Raw genomic sequence first — 23,955 nt, 5'->3', positions numbered from 1 at the left:
TGGTTCTGCCAAGCATTGACTCAGGGGTTAATACATGCTGATAAGTACTTGAACGGTAAAGATTTTTTAATAGAAGTAAATTACAAATCTGCTTAACTTTCTGGCACCAATTAATTTAAAAAAATTTTTTTTCACCGAAGTACCCCTTTAATGCGTCTTTCTTGAGGAGACTGGAATATGTAAGTAGGCTCTTCTGTACTGGGTTTGTCCCGAACTGCTCTAATGCTTATAAAAGGTATAGAATTGAGGCATCTACAACTTGACAGAGTTCATACAGTGCAACTAAACAATAATAATACATAGCAGATGTGCATAAACATTCCACCAATACAATGTTATATATTCCACAATGTCTTTTGCCGTATGATATTTAGCTTGTCTTAATTCCCTTTCAGTATTCCAGGTCAGAGGTTGTCCTCACTTTCTTTGAGAGATCCCCGCTGGACCAGGTGTTAAAAAATGATAATGTACACAAGATACAGCCAAGCTTCCAAAGCCCTATAAAAATCTCAGGTAAGTGGTTACTGTAGCTTGTGTTACTGTCATAGCTGCTTTAGAACATATATATCTTCCCAATTTCTATATATCAATCAGTCCATTGTTTTTTATTTTTTTATTTTTATAAATCATTTTCTAATACCCTATGAGGGACATCCATCATTTACTCAGATTGGAGAGGAGCTACAAAGATGGTGCAGCACATCCATAGTTACATAGTATGGTTGAAAAAAGACATATGTCCATCCATGCATTACAAAGGCAGCCCATTAATTTTAATAGACACTATATAATGCTCAGTTTAAACTGTACCTCACCATAGCACTGAAAGTAATCTGTGTACAGTCTCTTGTCTGAATTGAATGCCGTTTTTTTTAGGATAGATGTTTAGGGAATGTTACCTGTGAAGGTGGTGTGATGAGATGCTTTGCATACTACTATATAAAGAGTTGAACTTGTTATCAGCTGTATAATACTGACACCTACTGACTAAATATATAAGCACTTTCAATTATTTTTTTAAACACTAAACCTATTAGAAGTAAAAACTATAATATAAGTTCAGATAGTAAAATGTTCAGAGTATATTACAGTAGTGGCTTAACCCCTTAACGACCACGGACATAAATGTACGTCCTGGTGCGGAGGTACTTCGCGCACCAGGACGTACATTTACATCCTGTACATGGCCGCTCGCATCGGAGTGGTGCTCGCATCATGCACTGCAGGTCCCGGCTGCTATCAGCAGCCGGGGACCTGCTGGTAATGGCGGACATCAGCGATCGCGCCGATGTCCGCCATTAACCCCTCAGATGTTGTGATCAATACAGATCACGGCATCTGCAGCAATGCGCACGTTTAAATAGATGATCGGATTGTCCACGGCTCAGCCGCGGGGATCCGATCATCTGAAATGGCAGCCGAAGGTCCCCTCACCTGCCTCCAGCCGTCTCCTGGGGTCTTCTCTTCTGGTCTGAGATTGAGCAGACCAGAGCAGAGGATTGATGATAACACTGATCAGTGCTATGCCGTATGCATAGCACTGAACACTATTAGCAATCAAGTGATTGCTATAGATAGTCCCCTATGCGGACATAAAAAGTGTAAAACAAAAGTAAAAAAAATTAAAAATAAAAAGTAAAAACTATTTGAAAAATCCCCTCCCCCAATAAAAATGGAAATTGTTCCTTTTTCAAATTTTATCCACAAAAAGCATAATTTTTTTTTTCATAAACATATTTGGTATCACCACGTGCGTAAATGTCTCCGAACTATCAAAATATAATGTTAATAACAACGTAAAAGTAAAAAAATTAAGTCCAAAATTTCAGCTTTTTTGTCACATTTTATTCCATAAAAAAATTATAAAAAGTGATTTAAAAGTTTCATATAAGCAAATGTAGTATCAATGGTGCAAAACATTAGCCCTCATACCACTCCATATACAGAAAAATTAAAAAGATTAGGTGGTCAAAATAGGGCAATACAATAATAGAAAAGTATGTAACCATGGGTATTATTTTAATCGTATTGACCCACAGAATAAAGTGTACAGTGTGAAAACTAAACCCTCCAAAATTTGCTAAATTGTGGTTTTCATTTAAAAAAAATTTTTGGGGTTCGCCCTACATTTTATGGAAAAATTTGTGTCATCACAAAGTACAATTGGTCAGGCAAAAACAAGCCCTTATATGGGTCTGTAGATGAAAATATTAAAAAGTTATGGATTTTAGACGAGGAGGAAAAAACTAAAACGCAAAAATAAAATTGGCCTGGTCCTTAACGTGAAAATGGGCTTGGTCCTTAACCCCTTAAGGACTCAGCGTTTTTCAGTTTTTCAGTTTTTGCATTTTAGTTTTTTCTCCTTATCTTTTAAAAATCATAACCCTTTCAATTTTCCACCTAAAAATCCATATGAGGGCTTATTTTTTGAGCCACCAATTCTACTTTGTAATGACATCAGAGTTGGCCTCCATCTTACATCACGGGCACAGGGTGCTGTAAGTGCTCCTATAGGGAGCAATCTCTCTTCAATTCACTGCTGGATGTCGTTATCTGATGTATCTAAAGGGTTTGGTTCCTTTATGTGTTCCAGCAGTGACTTTGTTATCTACGGTTCTTAAGTCAATGATCTGTTTTGTCCCAATGTTACTCGTTAGGATCCCGATTACCAATCGGATGAAATGCATTGGGTATGGAAATAAATGTGTCTTTTTGAGATTGTATACTTTATTTTCTGTGGAGCTGGGCTATATTACTAAAGGTGTTGCTAGGTGGATCTAGTGGATATAATATTGAGAGTAATCCCAACACTTTGCCACTAAGATATATCTATTTCTTAGTATTGTACTAATTGGTGAACCCATTTTGTACTATTGTTGCATACTTTGCATATTATTGTATTTTATATCACGAGGGGTATAGTTTAGTTTTAATTGGTCATAAGTAAAAGTTATGTTTTAATTCCGGTGCTTCAATGATAACATCGGTCATTTTACCTGAAAAATCTACGTCGAAACAAAAAAAAAATCATTATGCTGTAAAATTGAAGAAAAAACTCCACTTCGTAACTTTTGGGGGCTTCCGTTTTTGGTAAAAATTACACCTTCTCTTTATTCTGTAGGTCCATACGATTTAAAATGATTTCCTACTTATATAGGTTTGATTTTGTCGTACTTCTGTCAAAAATCATAACTACATGCACGAAACTTAATATGTTTAAAAATGTCCTGTTCTCACCTCTATATAACTTTTACATTTTTCCTTATATGGGGATGTATGAGGGCTCATTTTTTGCGCCGTGATCTGAAGTTTTTATCGGTATCGTTCTTGTTTTTATCAGACTTTTTGATCGCTTTTTATTAATTTTTTTCTGGTATAGAAAGTGACCAAATGTCACGTACCGGCAGGACTGGTAGTGGAACCTCTTGACCAGAGAGGCGATGGCGCGGGTTGTACCAGAGGACCGGTTCTAAGTGGTTACTGGTTTTCACCAGAGCCCGCCGCAAGGCGGGATGGACTTGCTGCAGCGGTAACCACCAGGTCGTATCCTCCATTAGCAACTCAACCTCTCTGACAGCTGATATGGCGTGGTACACAGGGAGCAGGCAGGAGCGTAGTCGGACGTAGCAGAGGTCAGGGTAGGCGGCAAGGGTTCAAAGGCGAGTAAGCGGTAGCAACGGGTTCGGCAACAGGCAAGGCAATACACACAATATGGAACGCTTTCTCAGAGGCACTAGGGCACAAAGATCCGGCAAGGACAGGAAGGGGCAGGTAACTTTTTTGGGGAAGGAGCAGGGAACAATTAGCCAGCGCACCAATCAATGGTTCGCTGGCCCTTTAAATTTACAGAAGGCGGCGCGCGTGCGCCCTAGAGAGCAGGGCCGCGCGCGCGGAGAAGCAGAGTGAGTGGGCGTATGGAGCAAGGTGCAGGGTGAGTTAGACAGGGACGCGGCGCGTGAGCGGGGACCAGCCGCCACGGCAGCCGCGTCCCTGACACAAGGAATCCCGTGCTCCCGGTCGGTAGATCCGGGGAGAGGAGGAGAGGAAGCGGGTGCTCCGGTCCAGAGGTGGGGACCGGAGGGCTCGCTGTGACACCAAAAATATGCCATTTTGGATTTGGAATTTTTTAAGTGTACGCCATTGACCGTGTGGTTAAATTAATGATATATTTTTATAGTTCGGACATTTACGCACGTGGCGATACCACATATGCTTATTTTTATTTACATAGTATTTTGTTTTTAAATGGGAAAAGGGGTTGATTCAAACTTTTATAAGGGAAGGGGTTAAGTCACATTAATTAACTTTTTTTTTTTTTTGCAATGTTATAACCCCCATAGGGGGCTATAACTTTCAGTACATTGATTGCCAGCACTGATCAATGTTATGCCTTGTTAGCATTGCATTGATCAGTGTTATCGGCAGTCGATTGCTCAAGCCTGGATCTCAGGATTGGAGCAATCAATCGCTAATCGGACGCGCAGGAGGCAGGTAAGGGACCCTCCTAATGCATCCTAGCTGTTCAGGACACTGCTGTTTCACCGCAGTGGTCCCGATCAGCCCGACTGAGCAGCCATAAATGCTTATTCTTTTACTTTAGACACAGCGATCAACTTTGATCATTGTGTCTAAAGGGCTAATAGCGCACGTCACCGCGATCGGTGACGTCTGCTATTAGCCACGGGTCCTAGCTACCGTTCGCATTATATCATGGGAGCGGACGCAGGACGTACAGGTACGCCCTGCATCCGATATAGGTCAACAATGGCAGCGGTGCTTACCCTAATGCTAATAATCTGTACTCTTATACGGGATATAGCCAGACTAGCGTGCTGAGGGCCCACCAGTGAAATAGATTGTGGGGAGCCACTCCACAGTTACTGTAAATAACAATATTTCCTGATCACTTTCTGGTCTCATGTACATAAATGCATGCTCTTTCCATCATTGTTCAAATAGGCACAGTGGCAATGACCATATGATAAGCGATGGGGCACTTACTGTCTAAGGCTTTTGTGTTACTGTTGAGGTGTGGTAAGGGGTTAACCCCTTAATGTTTAAGGGGTTAACCCCTTAATGTTACAACTAATTTAACATTTTTCCTCTTTTCTTTCTTTTCTTTTATTTCTAAGAGCACTAACTGAAATATAAAATTACATTTGATATTTCTGTTGACAGAACTATATGTGGGCTCTTTTTTGCGGGATCAGTTGTACTTTTTAATGGCGTCTTTCATTTTACCATATAATGTTTTGTGGAACTAATATAGTATGGTAAAAATGTGCCTGCAGAAAAGAGCTGCAGGCTGAGGGTTTAAAGAGAGCATTTCTGGCATCACTGTGAGTAAAGGATGGGGGCCAGGGAAGGAGAAGAAGGTCCCGCCACTATGCTGACACAGAGCACAAGTGGCAGGTTGACTTGACATTTTGTCATTTTGCCACAGGCACAGCCAGTCAGCCACAGAGACACAGTGAGTGACAAGAGGGGACCACTGGGGTTATTCACCTGCTCCTCTGTGGGCCTGTACGAGCCGGAACCTCAGTATAGTTGTAAATATCCCCACCCACAAGTGCCTATATCTCTGTAGACACTTTTATTAATTTTGCTAATTTGCAAACTTCTAGAAAATCTCGTGTTTCACTAAATGCAACCATTTATATATTGCATGAAAGGGAATTAAATGCTGAATTTAGTACAAAAAGTAGAATATAATTATCTGCAGGAAAAAAGTTATGCTGTAAATACCTGCAGTCATGATCAGTGTGTACCACAGGAATATATTATAGCCTTTTATCTCCTGGGAGCCTCACTGACACCAATGATTTCAAAGGTTGCTAGAAATAATGTTCAAGTCAGCTTCCTGGAAGGACAACAACGCCTTTTGCTATGAACCTACAGTTTTGTTTTATTTTACTGTAAGGCAAATGACCTATAGGTTTTCTCAGGATTGTGCCAATGTGATGGCAATTATATGAAGACAACCACCATCATCTGTTGGCATACATGCCCAAATCATAAGGCTTGTTGGGTTCTTTGCATTTTCTTCAGTGCAGACAGAATGTAGCTCTTTTTCTATTCTCCATTGCACATATTTTTACCCATCATTACCAAATACGATGTGATGTACTTTTATCATGCCACGTGACTTGATTTCACTAACCTCCTGTCCATTTAGTCTATTCTTTTGCTCACTGTAGTCATTTCTGCCATTGCTGTTGATTTGCTTATGGCTTTTTTTCTCTGAATCCTACTTTAGGGTGGGGAGCGACTGGCCCGCAGGCCGTATCATCATTTTCTCTGGCCCTCCAGTTGTTTTTTAACTGAGGTGCAGCAGCATAGCAATATAGGAAAATGGAAACAGGACGTGCTTGGATGTCTGTGGCTTAGCTCCACCACAGGTACCTGAGTGTGTCCCAGGCTGTGAATTCTCTAGGCCTTAGGCAGTGTCATACCTGTGGCTTCTAGAGTCTCCTCCTCATTGTGTGAAGGTAGAGACACTCTTGCCCTCTAGTAGCTGCAGAAAGAATCTGCCTGTGCCCAGAAGTGGGATCAGAAGACAGCAGTGAATGTCAGGAGCCGAGAAGGCAAGTGTTTTTCTTGTTTTGTTTTTTTGTTAAGTCTTCAGGGGGTCCTACGTACAAGGGGAAAACTACCTTCAGGGGGTCCTTCCTACAGGCGAAGCTACCTTCAGAGGTGTTCTACTTACAGGGGAAAAACAACCTTCAAGGGGGTCCTACCTACAGGGACAAACTATCTACAGGGGCAAGTTGTCCACAGACTGACTGACACACACCCGGAAAAGCAGTTGCATTTATTATATCCAAATGGCCCTTGCTGGAAAAATGGATCCCAACCTCTGTTATAGTCCAAGATTCTAGTTCATGAAGCAAAAGAATCATCAAATGCATCCAGTTCATAACTGAAGTTCTTCTCTCCTTAAGACACTTTGAGTTCATCATTGTCGGCTGCACATCACACGTTTACATAGGGTGATGTACAGCCAATAACAACGATTTTATTGGCTGCACAAAAGATGAGATCAGCCGGTGAATGGGCATTTTCGTGTTTGTCGGCTGATCGCCCCCCCCCCCTCCCCCTTTTACACAGGCCAATTATTGGGAACAAGGATTCCTACAAACACTCATTCACTCAATAATTGGACCATGTAGCGGAGTCTTTAGTCACGGTCCCACCACTTTGCCTTACAATTTAAGCATAGAACAGACCAAATTCACTTGCTATAACATTCCTGATTCTTTCCATTTATTCCAATATGACAACACAGGAAGTTACGCGTTTCAATCGCAAAAAGAGCGCTTTTTGCGCTTGAAGCTGTAACTTCCTGTGTTGTCGTATTGGAGTAAATTTTGGATTTTATTTGCACAAGAGCTGGATTCCATCATCCTTTGTTCTATTTGTTTGAGTGTGTTGTCCAGCACCTGGATCCATGCTCCATCTGTCCAGGGCGGGGTGAGCTGGTCTTCTCTTCTCCATTTTGATTCTTTCCATTGGTATGTTATTGAAAATACAGCTTTTTTTTTATAATTTTTTTTTCACAAAAAGCACAATATGCTGTTGTATGCAGTGTGTATCTGGTTCTTAAAAATAGGTATTTTGTTTGTGAGGCCTTGAATAGGATAATAGCGGTGCTGTTTGACTTCACCACTAGATGGCATTAGAGATTCATGAATGTATCTTTCTAGTGAGTATCTCCATATTAATACAACTGATCTGTCCAGAGAGCCTTTGTCACTGCTGCGTCCCAGACATTCAAATAAGGTGTCTTGGGAACATTTATGACTGTTTCCTAAGATAAAGGTTTAGAAGTAATTAAAACATACTGGCCGGCCTTTATCATTGTAGGTGTAAGTGAAGCGTTGTTTTTCTTTTTTTTGTGTGCTTGTCATGTGTAGGAGGACCACATTTTTTAAATGGTCACATAGCATTTGATAAATTTTGCGCAGGTAAACATTTTCTGAAATTACATTTTTCACATACACCAAAAAGCTAAGCTAAGTCTGGTGTAGTTTTAGAGACTTTTTTGTGGTTTTGCGCCTTACAACTCAAAATCAGCAGAAATGTGTAAACCAAAAGTGTCAAAATAGCGCCAAATATAGACGGAAAAAAAGTGTAAACACAATGATAAATGCCAGCCAGGAAGTCTAGTTTGACCATTGTCGGCTATAACACTCTGGAACCCAGCCTTTTTACAAAAAGACAAAATGATTATAAACTATGGATATGTACAGGGGCCCATTTTAGATGGCTGCTGACAGGTTTATCTTTACCAGGTTTAACCCCTTCAGGACCAAGCCCATTTTGGCCTTAAGGACCAGAGCGTTTTTTGCACATCTGACCACTGTCACTTTAAACATTAATAACTCTGGAATGCTTTTAGTTATCATTCTGATTCCGAGATAGTTATATCGTGACATGTTCTACTTTAACATAGTGGTACATTTTTGTGGTAACTTGCATCCTTTCTTGGTGAAAAATCCGTAAATTTGATGAAAAATTTGAAAATTTTGCATTTTTCTAACTTTGAAGCTTTCTGCTTGTAAGGAAAATGGATATTACGAATAAAAAAATTTTTGATTCACATATACAATATGTCTACTTTATATTTGCATCATAAAATTGATGTGTTTTTACTTTTGGAAGACACCAGAGGGCTTCAAAGTTCAGCAGCAATTTTCCAATTTTTCACAAAATTTTCAAACTCGATATTTTTCAGGGACCAGTTCAGGTTTGAAGTGGATTTGAAGGGTCTTCATATTAGAAATACCCTATAAATGACCCCATTATAAAAACTACACCCCCCAAAGTATTCAAAATGACATTCAGTCAGTGTTTTAACCCTTTAGGTGTTTCACAGGAATAGCAGCAAAGTGAAGGAGAAAATTCAAAATCTTCATTTTTTACACTCGCATGTTCTTGTAGACCCAATTTTTTAATTTTTGCAAGTGGTAAAAGGAGAAAATTTTTACTTGTGTTTGTAGCCCAATTTCTCTCGAGTAAGCAAATACCTCATATGTCTATGTAAAGTGTTCGGCGGGCACAGTAGAGGGCTCAGAAGGGAAGGAGCGACAAGGGGATTTTGGAGAGAACGTTTTTCTGAAATGGTTTTTGGGGGGCATGTTGCATTTAGGAAGCCCCTATGATGCCAGAACAGCAAAAAAAAAAAACGCATGGCATTCCATTTTGGAAACTAGACCCCACGGGGAATGTAACATGGGATAAAGTGAGCCTTTATACCACACAGGTGTTTCACGACTTTTGCAAATGTAAAAAAAATAATAATAATTTTTACCTAAAATGCTTGTTTTCCCCAAAATTTTACATTTTTAAAAAGGGTAATAGCAGAAAATACCCCTCAAAATTTGAAGCCCAATTTCTCCCGATTCAGAAAACACCCCATATGGGGGCGAAAAGTGCTCTGCTGGCGCACTACAAGTCTCAGAAGAGGAGTAGTCACATTTGGCTTTTTGGAAGCAAATTTTGCTCTGGGGGCATGCCGCATTTAGGAAGCCCCTATGGTGCCAGGACAGCAAAAAAAAAAAAACACATGGCATACCATTTTGGAAACTAGACCCCTCTGGGAACGTAACAAGGGGTTAAGTGAACCTTTATACCCCACAGGTGTTTCACGACTTTTGCATATGTAAAAAAAAATATTTTTTTAACCTAAAATGCTTGTTTTCCCCAAAATTTTATATTTTTAATAAGGGTAAAAGCAGAAAATAGCCCCCAAAATTTGTAACACAATTTCTCCCGAGTACGGCGATACCCCATATGTGACCCTAAACTGTTGCCTTGAAATACGACAGGGCTCCGAAGTGAGAGAGCGCCATGCGCATTTGAGGCCTAAATTAGGGACTTGCATAGGGGTGGACATAGGGGAATTCTACGCCAGTGATTCCCAAACAGGGTGCTTCCAGCTGTTGCAAAACTCCCAGCATGCCTGGACAGTCAACGGCTGTCCGACAATACTGGGAGTTGTTGTTTTGCAACAGCTGGAGGCTCCGTTTTGGAAACAGTGGCGTACCAGACATTTGTCATTTTTATTGGGGAGGGGGGCTGTGTAGGGGTATGTGTATATGTAGTGTTTTTTACTTTTTATTTTATTTTGTGTTAGTGTAGTGTAGTGTTTTTAGGATACAGTCACACGGGCGGGGGTTCACAGTAGTTTCTCGCTGGCAGTTTGAGCTGCGGCAGAAAATTTGCCGCAGCTCAAACTTGCAGCCGGATACTTACTGTAAACCTCCGCCCATGCGAGTGTACCCTGTACGTTCACATTGGGGGGGGGGGGACATCCAGCTGTTGCAAAACTACAACTCCCAGCATGCGCTGACAGACTGACCTAACTTAGTGTTCACAACCAGTGTGCCTCCAGCTGTTGCAAAACTACAACTCCCATCATGTACGGTGCATGGTGTACGGTGACTGCTGAGAGTTGTAGTTTGCAACAGCTGGAGGCACACCGGTCGGGAAACACTGAGTTAGGTAAAAAAAAAAAACACTTGGCTTTTTGACCAGGCCCATGTGCAGCACGAGGCCCCAAAATGTGTGTGTGTGGGGTGGGGGGGGAGGGGATGTATTTAGTGAGTGCTTGGTGTAACTATTAGATATAACGGTGTGTGATTAGAAATCACACACCGTTATATAAGGGAGGGAAAAAAATTGCGGACAAAAAAAAATGGGGGGGCAAATGCAGCGCCCTGAACCCCTAATAGGGCCCGGGTCACACTGAAAAATTTACTTTTTTACACTCATTCATACCTTGCCCTGGAGTGTATTCTTTCCCTGCTCTGTCCCTGCAGATCTTCTTCCCTGAGGGGGCTCTGATCGCACAGAGGGGCACCTTCGAGCAGCTTTGCCCGCTGATTGAACTCAGTTAACGGGCAGAGCTGCAAGAAGATGCAGTTAACCCCTCCCCTGCCGGCTGCTATTGGCTGGACAATCGCGACCTCCCCATAGATACAGTGGGTGATAGGGGGTGTATTGTACACCCCCGATCACCTTGTATCTCCCGAAATCCCGGCAAAGCGTTAGTGTGAATTCACTAACGATCTGCCGCGATCGCCGACACGGGGGGGTCTGATGACCCCCTCGGCATTTGCACGTGATGCCTGCTGAACGATATTAGCAGGCATCCCGGTCCGGTCCCCGCCCGGCGCGCAGCAGGGCCCGAAATTCCCACGGGCGTATGGATACGTCCTGGGTCCTTAAGTACCAGAAAGCCAGGGCGTATCCATACGTCCTAGGTCCTTAAGGGGTTAAAGGGGTACTCCGGTGCTTACACATCTTTTCCCCTATCCAAAGGATAGTGGATAAGATGCCTGATCGCAGGAGTCCCGCCGCTGGAGACCCCGGGATCATGCACGCGGCACCCTGTTTGTAATCAGTCCCCGGAGCGTGTTCGCTCCGGGACTGATTACAGGCGACCACCGGGCCGGCGGCGTGTGACGTCCGTGATAGTTGTCACGCCCCCTCCTGTAGGCTTGCATTGAGGGGCGGAGCGTGACGTCACACGGGGTGGAGGCGTGACGTCACACGCTGCTGGCCCGGTGGTCGCCTGTAATCAGTCCCGAAGCGAACACGCTCCGGGGACTGATTACAAATGGGGTGCCGCGTGCATGATCCCCGGAGTCCCCAGCGGCGGGACTCCCGCGATCAGGTATCTTGTCCCCTATCCTTTGGATAGGGGAAAAGATGTGTAAGCACCGGAGAACCCCTTTAAAACAGCATTTCATCCTTAAGGCTAGGTTTCCACACAGGGTTTTTTCTTGCGTTTTTTTTTTGGGGGGGGGGAAACTGCCCTTGCAATTTTTGAGACAAAGTCAGAAGTGGATTCAGTAGGAATAAGAAATATACATCCCTCCTTTATATTTCCTATTCCTCTTTATTACACTTCTGGCTTTGGCTCAAAAACTGCTGTGGCAGTTTTCCAAAAAATGCCCAAAAAACCTGCTTGGAAATGTAGCCTAAAAACAAGTCATGTTGGCCTCCTCTGGCAAGTGCTAAACATTGTATTCATCTGCTACTGGGAATTCTTTGTCACTGTTACCTGGCTATTTAGCATCTGTAGCTTCTGTATACCTATATCACTGGGTAGATTTGTTATCAGTGGAGTAAGTAAGCCAAACCTCCAACATCTGCCTTTTTCCACATACGATCCCAGCTCAAACTCTGAATCCCTTGTACATGGCTCATGTATAAGAAACAATAATAATAAAGTTACTATGGTAAAATTGTAACGTCAAGATTTTCCTTTTCATCGTCTGTGAAAGTAAATGTGCAATAGACTCTTCATTTAAATTAAAGGGGTATTCCAGGCAAAAACTTTATATATATATATATATATATATATATATATATATATATATCTCAACTGGCTCAAGAAAGTTAAACAGATTTGTAAATTACTTCTATTAAAAAATCTTAATCCTTCCAATAGTTATTAGCTTCTGAAGTTTTCTGTCTAACTGCTCATTGATGATGTCACATCCCGGGAGCTGTGCATGATGGGAAAATATCCCCATAGGAACTGCACAGCTCCCGGGACGTGAGTCATCAGAGAGCAGTTAGACAGAAAACAACAACTCAACTTCAGAAGCTAATAACTATTGGAAGGATTAAGATTTTTTAATCGAATTAATTTAAAAATCTGTTTAACTTTCCAGAGCCAGTTGATATATAAAAAAAAGTTTTGGCCTGGAATACCCCTTTAATTATAAAATTATACACCGTTAATAACACGGTTTTATAAACTGCGCCTTTTTGTGAAAAAGGCACGAAGCCACTGAAAAGTCTCTAAAACTACACCAGCCCAGACTTAGCTTAGCTTTTTGGTTTATGTGAAGAGAGAAATTTCTGAAAATGTGACCTTTAAAAAAGTTATCAAATACTCTGTGACCATTTAATAAATTTGGTTCTCCTACACATTACCAGCACACAAAAAAAAGTGTAGAAAAATGCTTCACTTACACCTACAATGATAAATGCCAGCCGATATTTTTTATGAATTGCATAAAGATTTTAAAAAAAAAACAATTAAACAAGTAACATTCGGTAATGTCAAGGTCACACGTACACCTGCAGCACAAAGTAGAAGGCACACACTGCTTAGGAAAAAGCAAACATAGTTTACTAATTTCAATATACCGAGTATTATAGTTAGGGATCCTTGTGTGATGTGCTGGGACCCCTTCAACTACTGTAAAAATGGTTCTCTACTTTTAGTCAATGCTCTTTTTTTTCGGTTGCACAGTAAATTTGCGCTTATGTTTGCAGTGGTTAGGATGAAGGCTCTTTCCCTTCTTTAAAGGGGTACTCTGGTGGAAAAACAATTTTTTTTTAAATCAACTGGTGCCAGAAAGTTAAACAGATTTCTAAATGATTTCTATTTAAAAATCTTAACCCCTGTCAAGAGTAGGAGAAAATCCCCATAGCAAACCTCTCCTTCTCTGGACAGTTCCTGACATGGACAGAGGTGTCAGCAGAGAGCACTGTGGACAGACAGAAAATAAATTAAAAAAGAAAAGCACTTCCTCTGGAGCATACAGCAGCTGATAAGTACTGGAAGGATGAAAGAACAAGTCTCATGGTCAGAAACGTATCCCCTATCAGGGGATATGTTTTAGACCGCGGGGGTGGGGTCCGAGCGCTGGGGCCCCCACGATCTCCTGTTTGGAGCCCCGGTACGCAAGCACAGGAGTGCATCACATCCCCCACCCAAAGCAGGAGCCACCACGCCCCTTCCATATAGTTCTATGGGAGAGCCGTTCGGCAGTCTTCGGCTCTCCCATAGAGCTATATGGAGGGGGCGTAACAGCCTCCGCTTCAGGCAAACAGCGGGGCTCCAAACAGCGATAGGGGATACGTTTTTGAACATGAGACTTGTCCTTTAAGGTTTTCCATTGGAGTACCCTTTTAAGTCTTGTGTGGTCTTCATTCTTGTGTATTCTCTGTTCCTTTGCTTAAGTTCTATTTAATGTCAAGCTATTATCTGTGTCCAGACTCTCCACATTGTTAAATGACTTTTGTTTGTTGGGTTCCTCTGTCTTACCCTACATTTTCTGTATATTAAATTTTTTTTAAACATATGTTAAAAAATTAAAAGTAGAAGGCACACCCATGACCAGCTCAAGAAGCTAGTAACGGTGGCCTGGGTATTGCATGGATATTTAAAGTAGAACAAGGTGCGGCCTGACATTAACTACAACAACAACAGTCTGTAGCAGGTAACAACACAAGAACATCCGTGTAATCACACCCGTCAACTGTCCCTCACTCTTTCTAGCAGCTTAGAGATGGTTGTTAAATTTCATAGCATCTGGATTCTTTATCCAGTCTGACCATATTTAATAAAATGCAGACATGTATGAGTCATAAAGAGAATCTTATAGAACGGGGTGTAAGAGTTGACTGGATTTACCCATTACAATAGACTCATTACGTAATCTGTGATTACGAAACCAAGAAAGTAAACCTGAGTCAAAGGGGGAACTTTGTACCTGTCATTAGCAAGAAACATTTTATATAATGTAGAAAATAACATTATATGTATATTCGTAATATACATTTGTTAATAAATGTGGTTTTGTCCCTACAGCTATTGCCTTTGTGTCTCTGTAAAGAAACCAAATACAGAAAGTGTGAGTGGACAAACAGGGCTCTGTGCACCGAGGACAAGCAGGGTTCTGTGCAGGAGGACAAACAGGGCTCTGTGCACCGAGGACAAGCAGGGCTCTGTACACTGAGGACAAGCAGGGCTCTGTGTAGTGAGGACAAGCAGGGCTCTGTGTAGTGAGGACAAGAAGGGCTCTGTATAGTGAGGACAAGCGGGGCTCTGTACACTGAGGACAAGCAGGGCACTGTACACTGAGGACAAGCGGAGCTCTGTGCACTGCGGACAAGCAGGGCTCTGCGTAGTGAGGATAAGCAAGGCTCTGCGTAGTGAGGACAAGCAGGGCTCTGCGTAGTGAGGACAAGCAGGGCTCTGTACACTGAGGACAAGCAGGGCTATGTACACTGAGCACAATCAGGGCTCTGTGTAGTGAGGGCAAGTAGGGCGCTGTGCACCTAGGACAAGCAGGACTCTATGCACTGAGGACAACAGGGCTTTGTGCACTGAGGACAAGCAGGGCTCTGTACACTGAGAACAAGCAGGGCTATGTGCACTGAGGACAAGCAGGGCTCTGTGCACTGAGGACAAGCAGGGCTCTGTGCACTGAGGACAAGCGGGGCTCTGTGCACTGAGGACACGCAGGGCTCTGTGCACTGAGGACACGCAGGGCTCTGTGCACTGAGGACACGCAGAGCTCTGTGCACTGAGGACATGCAGGGCTCTGTGCACTGAGGACATGCAGGGCTCTGCACTGAGGACATGCAGGGCTCTGTACACTGAGGACAAGCAGGGCTCTGAGGACAAGCAGGGCTCTGCGCAGTGAGGACAAACAGGGCTCTGTACACTGAGAACAAACAGGGCTCTGTACACTGAGGACAAGCAGGGCTCTGTGCACTGAGGACAAGCAGGGCTCTGTGCACTGAGGACAAGCAGGGCTCTGTGTAGTGAGGACAAGCAGGGCCATGTACACTGAGGACAAGCAGGGCTCTGTGTAGTGAGGACAAGCAGGGCTCTGTGTAGTGAGGACAAGCAGGGCTCTGCGTAGTGAGGACAAGCAGGGCTCTGTGCACTGAGGACAAGCAGGGCTCTGTACACTGAGGACAATCAGGGCTCTGTGTAGTGAGGGCAAGTAGGGCTCTGTGCACCTAGGACAAGCAGGACTCTATGCACTGAGGACAACAGGGCTTTGTGCACTGAGGGCAAGCAGGGCTCTGTACACTGAGAACAAGCAGGGCTCTGTGCACTGAGGACAAGCAGGGCTCTGTGCACTGAGGACAAGCAGGGCTCTGTGCACTGAGGACAAGCAGGGCTCTGTGCACTGAGGACACGCAGGGCTCTGTGCACTGAGGACATGCAGGGCTCTGTGCACTGAGGACAAGCAGGGCTCTGTGCACTGAGGACAAGCAGGGCTCTGCGTAGTGAGGACAAACAGGGCTCTGTACACTGAGAACAATCAGGGCTCTGTGTAGTGAGGGCAAGTAGGGCTCTGTGCACCTAGGACAAGCAGGACTCTATGCACTGAGGACAACAGGGCTTTGTGCACTGAGGGCAAGCAGGGCTCTGTACACTTAGAACAAGCAGGGCTCTGTGCACTGAGGACAAGCAGGGCTCTGTGCACTGAGGACAAGCAGGGCTCTGTGCACTGAGGACAAGCAGGGCTCTGTGCACTGAGGACAAGCAGGGCTCTGTGCACTGAGGACAAGCAGGGCTCTGTACACTGAGGACAAGCAGGGCTCTGTGTAGTGAGGACAAGCAGGGCCATGTACACTGAGGACAAGCAGGGCTCTGTGTAGTGAGGACAAGCAGGGCTCTGTGTAGTGAGGACAAGCAGGGCTCTGTGTAGTGAGGACAAGCAGGGCTCTGTGTAGTGAGGACAAGCAGGGCCCTGTGTAGTGAGAAAAATCAGGGATCTGTGCAGCGAGGTTCTGTGACAAGACCCCTGCTCACATAGCAGGCTGATTGACAAGCCAGGAGGCTGGACAGAACCCTGCTTGTCCAACTAAAAAATGGACACTACTTTTTGGGTTGTTTTCCATTTATGTTCTTAATGCCTGGCTTCTGGCCACAGCAGTGGTGTAGATCACTTCCAGGTCTACAGTCATTTGTCCATCTTGTATATAATTTGATGTGATATGGATGATACAGGATACCAAGTGACCATAATTTAATCCATCCCCACAGTGGCATCAACGTGCAGGCTGCTGTTAGGAGTAAGACCCTTCTTCATTTAGGTAGAAGAGAAAGCAGTGGCAAATATGGAAAATGGACTATTTAATTTTGTACATTTCTTATGACTTTATAAATTTCTGCTACTACTGTGAGAAGTGCCAGGAACTAAATGTGATACTTGAGAATGGTGGCCCCTTGTTATAATCATCCTCATCTTTTTTTATAGCTAGCCAGTTACAGCATTTCCCACTTTTAATCTAGGTATATTAATCGTAATAGGAGCTAATTCCATAGCAAATGTGAAAGATAATAGCATTATAAATTCAGAGGAGTAGCCTCTATGTATGTATGTGTGTATCATGTATACATTAGTATGTAAGTACAGTACAACAATTATAGCAATTGAAGGTGCTCAATGCAATACCAAATGGGCATGTACATAGTAATTGGGAAGAGTAATCTAATGTCTTAATTTTTGTTCTTATTGTGTTTCAGAAATAATGCGTTCCAATGGGTTTTGTTTAGCAAATACAGAAACAATAGTCATCGATCACAGTCTTCCACATGTGAAAGATCCCGACTTGGATGTAGACTCAACAGATAATTTGTGAGTATGCCTGATAGCAATAAAATATATTCAGATTTTTGTCTCCTGTCCAAGATGTGTATTATTACCAAGTCCAAAGCAGTGAACTTACATTGACGTGGGCACTTATTTCACAAAAGAAGAAAATGGCTATTGGCCTGACATTGACGAACAACATTAAAACGTTTTCTTCTATCACAAATTTCCAGCTAAAGTCCAAGCTTCCTTTTATCATAAGGATATATACGAAGAGAAAAAAAAGGAGGACTGCTCCTCAGGTAATTCCGTGGGCTAAAGATCTCGGAGTGCCCTTTAACTGAAAATATGCTCACCTTAAGTGAACCTTGGTTCATCCGTATCACCCCTTCTTGCAGGGTTAAGTTGTGGAGTCTCGGCCTGCAGCCTGCAGGGTCGGTCCTGTCTCTTCTCTGGAGTCGGTAGTGAGACAAGCGAATAGAAGTGGGAAAAATTCTGCGGTGGCGCTACCACTTGGGATTCACAAATGGAGTCAAAGTCCATAAAAAATAGCAGTGTATTTTTTATTAAACACATGAAACTTTTACAGGATACTGCAAGACGCGTTTCGAGGGTAAACTCCCTCTTTTTCAATTAAAGATCATCTAATGTATGGACATACAGTGGAGGTTTAAATAACATATATTACGAGTGCCAAAAAAAGGGGTCAAAATGGGCGGTACGGAGTACCAAAGTCCTAAGAGTTAAAAGCGCTTTCAATATAATGTTTACTGTAAAATACTCAAAATAAATGGTAATGTCTGGATGTGGTGGTTAAAAAATGTAATTGTTAATAATACATGGGTGTTTTTTCTTAATTTCTGTAACATATTGCAGCCGAGGCTTGGATGTTTGGCTCTGGAAATAAGGCTTGAAGTCCACAGTAGGATTTGTTTTGAAATGTCTAGCTGAATCATTCATAAACAGGAGCGACCAATCAGCTAGGTTTACTAGTGTGACGTCAAATTCTGTGGTGGCACGGGGTGTTTTACACCATGTGGATCACATGGTCTGTCAGCAACCAATGGCAGTTTCTTGGGGTGGGATTCAAATTAGTTCATAAAGATGGATCGTGCTGTTTCACCCATGTACAGGAGCAACCAAAAGGTGCGAGGTTCTCTGGTGTGATGTTTAGATCACATGGTCTGTGAACGACCAATAGGGATTTCCCCGTGGTTCGTTTCAAACAGCTAGTTAGTAAGCAAGCCCGTCGATTCTTTGCCCTCCATTATTGGTTCATGAAGATAACAAATAGGCTCGTTTCCTTAGGAAGCCGAATGGACCAATCACAGTGATGCCTACTGAAACGCTACGTACAGCGGAGAATTTTAACTATAATGTAATGTTCAGGGTATTAACCCCTTAAAGGAAAACTGTCAGATATTTTCTCCCCGCACTATCCACAGGTATTGATGGATAGTGCGGGAGACGCTGATTCCAACGAGCCCTACCTTTCCCGGATCCGCCCGGCAGTTTGCCAGCAATTGTAGTTTTATTATATGTGGAAATCTTGCTGTAACTGGCACGGGCGGGGCTTCTGCAGCTTAACTGGCACTGACATCAGCGCCGCTTATGAATATTCATCCCCCCCTCCCTCCAGTTCTCCCTCTCTTCGCCGCTCCTAACTGGAGGGAGGGGGATGAGTATTCATAAGTGGCGCTGACGTCAGTGCCAGTTAAGCTGCAGAAGCCCTGCCCGTGCCAGTTACAGCTGAATATACACATAGATTAAAACTAAAATTGCGGGTGAACGGCCGGGCGGATCTGGGCTCGTTGGAATCAGCGTCTCCCGCACTATCCATCAGTACCTGTGGATAGTACGTGAGAAAATATCTGACAGTTTTCCTTTAAGGACCAAGCCCATTTTAGCCTTAAGAAAGAGAGCATTTTTTGCACATCTGACCACTGTCACTTTAAGCATTAATAACACTGGGAGGCTTTTATTTATGAATTTGATTCCGAGATTGTTTTTTCATGACACATTCTACTTTATCATAGTGGTACATTTTCGCCGATACTTTTACGTCGAAAATGTTGCATTTTTCTAACTTTGAAGCTCTCTCTAGACATACCAAATGAATTCTATATTGATCCACATACACAATGGCCCTCATTTACTTAGAAAATCGGGTTGTAAGTCTATCTTGCTTTCTTACCCGACTGCTTTTTTCCCCTGGTATTTATTATTATGTCGCATCTTGTTTGTCGCACGTGCGTTTTGTTGGTTTTGGTTTCCAACTCCTCTGAGCTGTCGGGAAAAAATCCACAACAATTCAACAAATTCGGGTTGGAAACCTTTATAAATACATGGGAAAGCTCAGAAATGTCGGGTTACGCCCCTTTTTCGGGTTTGGGAGAATCCACATCGGGTCCGTCGGGAAAAAATGTCGCATCATGTCGCAGACATGGCGCAGACAAAGATGCGACAAAAAAACCCGACAAAAGAAGTCGGGTTTAGAATAGTAAATGAGGGCCAATATGTCTACTTCATGTTTGCATTATAAAGTTGACGTGTTTTTACTTTTGGAAGACATCAGAGGGCTTTAAATTCAGCAGCAATTTTCAAATTTTTCACATTTTTTCAAAATCAGAATTTTTCAGGGACCAGTTCAGATTTGAAGTGGATTTGAAGGGTCTTCATATTAGAAATACCCCATAAATGACACCAATATAAAAACTGCACCTCTCAAAGTATACAAAGTGATATTCAGAATGTTTGTTAACCCTTTAGGTGTTTCACAGGAATAGCAGCAAGTGAAGGAGAAAATTCAAAATCTCAATTTTTTACACTAACATGTTCTTGTAGACCCAGTTTTGGAATTTTTACTAGGGGTTAAAGGAGAAAATGCCCACCAAAATGTGTAACCCAATTTCTCACGAGTAAGGAAATACCTTATATGTGAACGTAAAGTGCTCTGTGGGTGCACTAGAAGGCTCAGAAGCAAAGGAGCGACAATGGGATTTTGGAGAGTGAATTTTTCTGAAATGGTTTTTAGGGGGCATGTCACATTTTGGAAGCCCCCAAAATTTGTTACCCTATTTCTTCTAAGTATGGAAATACCCCATGTGTGGACGTCAAGTGCTCAGCTGGCGCACTACAATGCTCAGAAGAGAAGGATTCACATTTGGCTTTTTGTAAGCAAATTTTGCTGAAATGCATGTCGCATTTAAGAAGCTCCTTTCACAGCAAGAAATAAAAAAAAAGCACATGGCATACTATTTTGAATACTACACCTCTCAAGGCACGTAAAATGCAGTTTTTTCCCGAAATGTACTATTTTTACAAGAGGTTAGAGGAGAAAATGCCCCCCAAAATTTGAAACCCCATTTCTTCTGAGTAACCTCTCTTGTAAAAATAGTAAATTTGGGGGAAAAAATGCATTTTACGTGCCTTGAAGGGTGTAGTTTCCAAAATAGTATGCCATGTGTTTTATATTTTTTGCTGGTATTGGACCATAGGAGCTTCCTAAATGCGACATGCCCCCCAAAAACCATTTCAGCTAAATTTGCTTTCAAAAAGCCAAATGTGACTCCTTCTCTTCTGAGCTTTGTAGTGCGCCAGCAGAGCACTTGACGTCCACATATGGGGTATTTCCATACTCAGGAGAAATTGCGTTACAAATTTAGGGCGTCTTTTTTTCCTTTTACCTCTTGTAAAACACCAGCAAGTTAGTGTAAAAAATAAAAAAAAATTACAATAACATGCTGGAGTAGACCCTAACTTTACCTTTTCATAAGTGGTAAAAGGAGAAAAAGCCCCCCAAAATGTGGTAGGCAATTTCTCCCGAGTACGGAAGTACCCCATATGTGGCACTAATCTGTTGCCTTGAAATACGACAGGGCTCCAAAGTGAGAGAGCACCATGCGCATTTGAGGCCTAAATTAGGGTTTTGCATAGGGGTATTTTACGCCAGTGATTCCCAAACAGGGTGCCTCCAGCTGTTGCAAAACTCCCAGCATGCTTGGACAGTCAATGGCTGTCCGGTAATATTGGGAGTTGTAGTTTTGCAACAGCTGGAGGCTCCTTTTTGAAAATAGTGCCGTACCAGATGTTTTTAATTTTTATTGGGGAGGGGACTGTGTAGGGGTATGTGTATGTGTAGTATTTTACTCTTTAATTTGTGTAGTGTAGTGTTTTTAGGGTACATTCACATGGTGGCGGGGTATGACAGCGAGTTTCCCGCTGGGAGTTTTAGCTGCAGCGGAAAATTTGCTGCATCTCAAACTTGCAGTGAGAAACTCGCTGTAAATCCCTGCCCACGTGAATGTACCCTGTACATTCACATGGGGGGTGGATTTACTCCTTGCACAACCGCAAGCCACATTTAGGAGCAATAAACCTTTCAAGAGTATCCTGGCTCCAAAGCAAGCTGAAAACCATTAAGAAGCCCAGCACGTTAAGCGATGGAATAGGGGGACCCTTCAAATGCTGCACAACAAATTGCAAGTGCTGTTGCAACATAAAAAACCACTGCAAAGAATTTGCATCAAAGATCACAGGGGAATCCTACAAGATCAGAAGTTTGATGTCTTGCAAATCCTCATATGTGATATATTTACTGGAATGCCCTTGTGGTATCCAGTATATTGGAAGAACCATCCAGATGCTGAGTGCCAGACTGAACAAACATTGTTCCAAAGTGAAAAATGGTTATCAGCTCCATAGCGTGTCGAGGCACACATCCACCAAACACAATTGTGATTTTTCTGATTTCTCTGTAGTACCAATAGAACACATTCCCACAACCAGCAATAGAAGATATACACAACTATGCAGAAGAGAAAACGACTGGATCTTCAAGCTGAAAATGCTAATTCCGATGGGATTAAATTAATATATTGAATACACCATTTAATAAAACATTCATGTCGGACCTATTAGATGTATCTATCTTTTTCTGCATCTTTATTCCATCAGTCACTTCAAACCACCAAATACCCTGAACATTACATTATAGTTTAAATTCTCCGCTATACATAGCGTTTCAGTAGGTATCACTGTGATTGGTCCATTTGGCTTCCTAAGGAAACAAGCCTATTTGTTATCTTCATGAACCAATAACAGACGGCAAAAAATCGACGGGCTTACTTAACCAGAGCTGTTTGAAACGAACCCCAGTAAATCCCTATTAGTCACTTACAGACCATGATCTAAACATCACACCGGAGAACCCTGCGCCTTTTAGTCGCTCCTATACATGAGTGAAACAGCGCGATCTATCTTTATGAACTAATTTGAAACCCACCCCAAGAAACGGCCATTGGTTGCTGACAGACCATGTGATCCACAGGGAGTAAAACACCCCGTGCCACCATAGAATTAGTAAACCTAGCTGATTATGAATTATTAAAATCCTACTGTGGACTTCAAGCCTTATTTCCAGAGATAAACATCCAATCCTCGGCTACAATATGTTACAGAAAATAAGCAAAAACACCCATGTATTATTAACAATTTCATTTTTTAACCACCACATCCAGACATTACCATTTATTTTGCATATTTTATTGTAAACATATTGAAAGCGCTTTTTAACTCTTAGGACTCCGATACTCCGTACCGGCCATTTTGACCGCTGACCCCTTTTTTTGGTGCTCGAAATACATGTTGTTTAAACATCCACTGTATGTCCATACATCAGATGATCTTTTAAGCAATTGAAAAAGAGGGAGTTTACCCTCGAAACGTATTTTGCACTATACTGTAAAAGTTTCATGTGTTTAATAAAAATACACTGTTACTTTTTACTTGGACTTTGACTCCATTTGTGAATCCCAAGTAGCAGAACCACCGCAGAATTTTCTCCACTTCTATCCTTTTGTCATACTCAGAGAGGTCCAGGGAATTGTGATCTGTAGTGATCTGTGATCTGCCTGGAGTGCCCTCGAATGTAAGGACTGTCTCAGCTGTAAATGCGTCAGCAGCACTCTATCTTACCAACCAATTTCTTTCCCTAACAAAATAAGTGAATACAGTGTCATGAGACAGTGACCCTGCCATGTTACTATTTTATTGGTCAGAGAGCAAAAATATCTGGTAACTACCTATTTTACCATCATGTCTTAGATAGCTTTTGAAGGTCTCAAGACCTGTATATTTCATAATTAGATCATTTTGCAGAAAAATCCTTGGGGAAAACCATGATCATTATTGTAACATTGTGCAGATTCATGCTCTTGGGAAAGGTAACTGTGTTTACCATTTACATCATTAGTGTTTTTCATGATACATGTATTAAATCTAATTTAACACAGTCAATACCCGAACGTGCCCCTACCTAAACATTGCTGATCAGTACTGCATGCATACTCTATTCCTGGGCATGCCCCTACCTAAACATTGCTGATCAGTACTGCATGCATACTCTATTCCTGGGCATGCCCCTACCTAAACATTGCTGATCAGTACTGCATGCATACTCTATTCCTGGGCATGCCCCTACCTAAACATTGCTGATCAGTACTGCATGCATACTCTATTCCTGGGCATGCCCCTACCTAAACATTGCTGATCAGTACTGCATGCATACTCTATTCCTGGGCATGCCCCTACCTAA

At 42.4% G+C, this 23,955-nt stretch overlaps 1 protein-coding gene across 1 annotated transcript in view; it reads left to right on the top strand.

Annotated features, from left to right (window-relative positions):
• PXDC1 (PX domain containing 1) overlaps positions 1-23,955 on the top strand; it is a 106,724-nt gene that overhangs the window by 62,648 nt on the left and 20,121 nt on the right. The window contains exons 3-4 of the mRNA XM_056518474.1: positions 396-513; positions 17,294-17,405. Of these exons, the coding sequence (XP_056374449.1) occupies positions 396-513; positions 17,294-17,405 (230 nt within the window). The remainder of the gene's footprint in view (positions 1-395; positions 514-17,293; positions 17,406-23,955) is intronic.

Source organism: Hyla sarda, chromosome 5 (genome assembly GCF_029499605.1).
Source record: "Hyla sarda isolate aHylSar1 chromosome 5, aHylSar1.hap1, whole genome shotgun sequence".
In the NCBI taxonomy this organism is placed as follows: domain Eukaryota; kingdom Metazoa; phylum Chordata; class Amphibia; order Anura; family Hylidae; genus Hyla; species Hyla sarda.
Note: the sequence above shows the minus strand (reverse complement) of the source record. Positions and strands in the feature narration are given on the sequence as shown.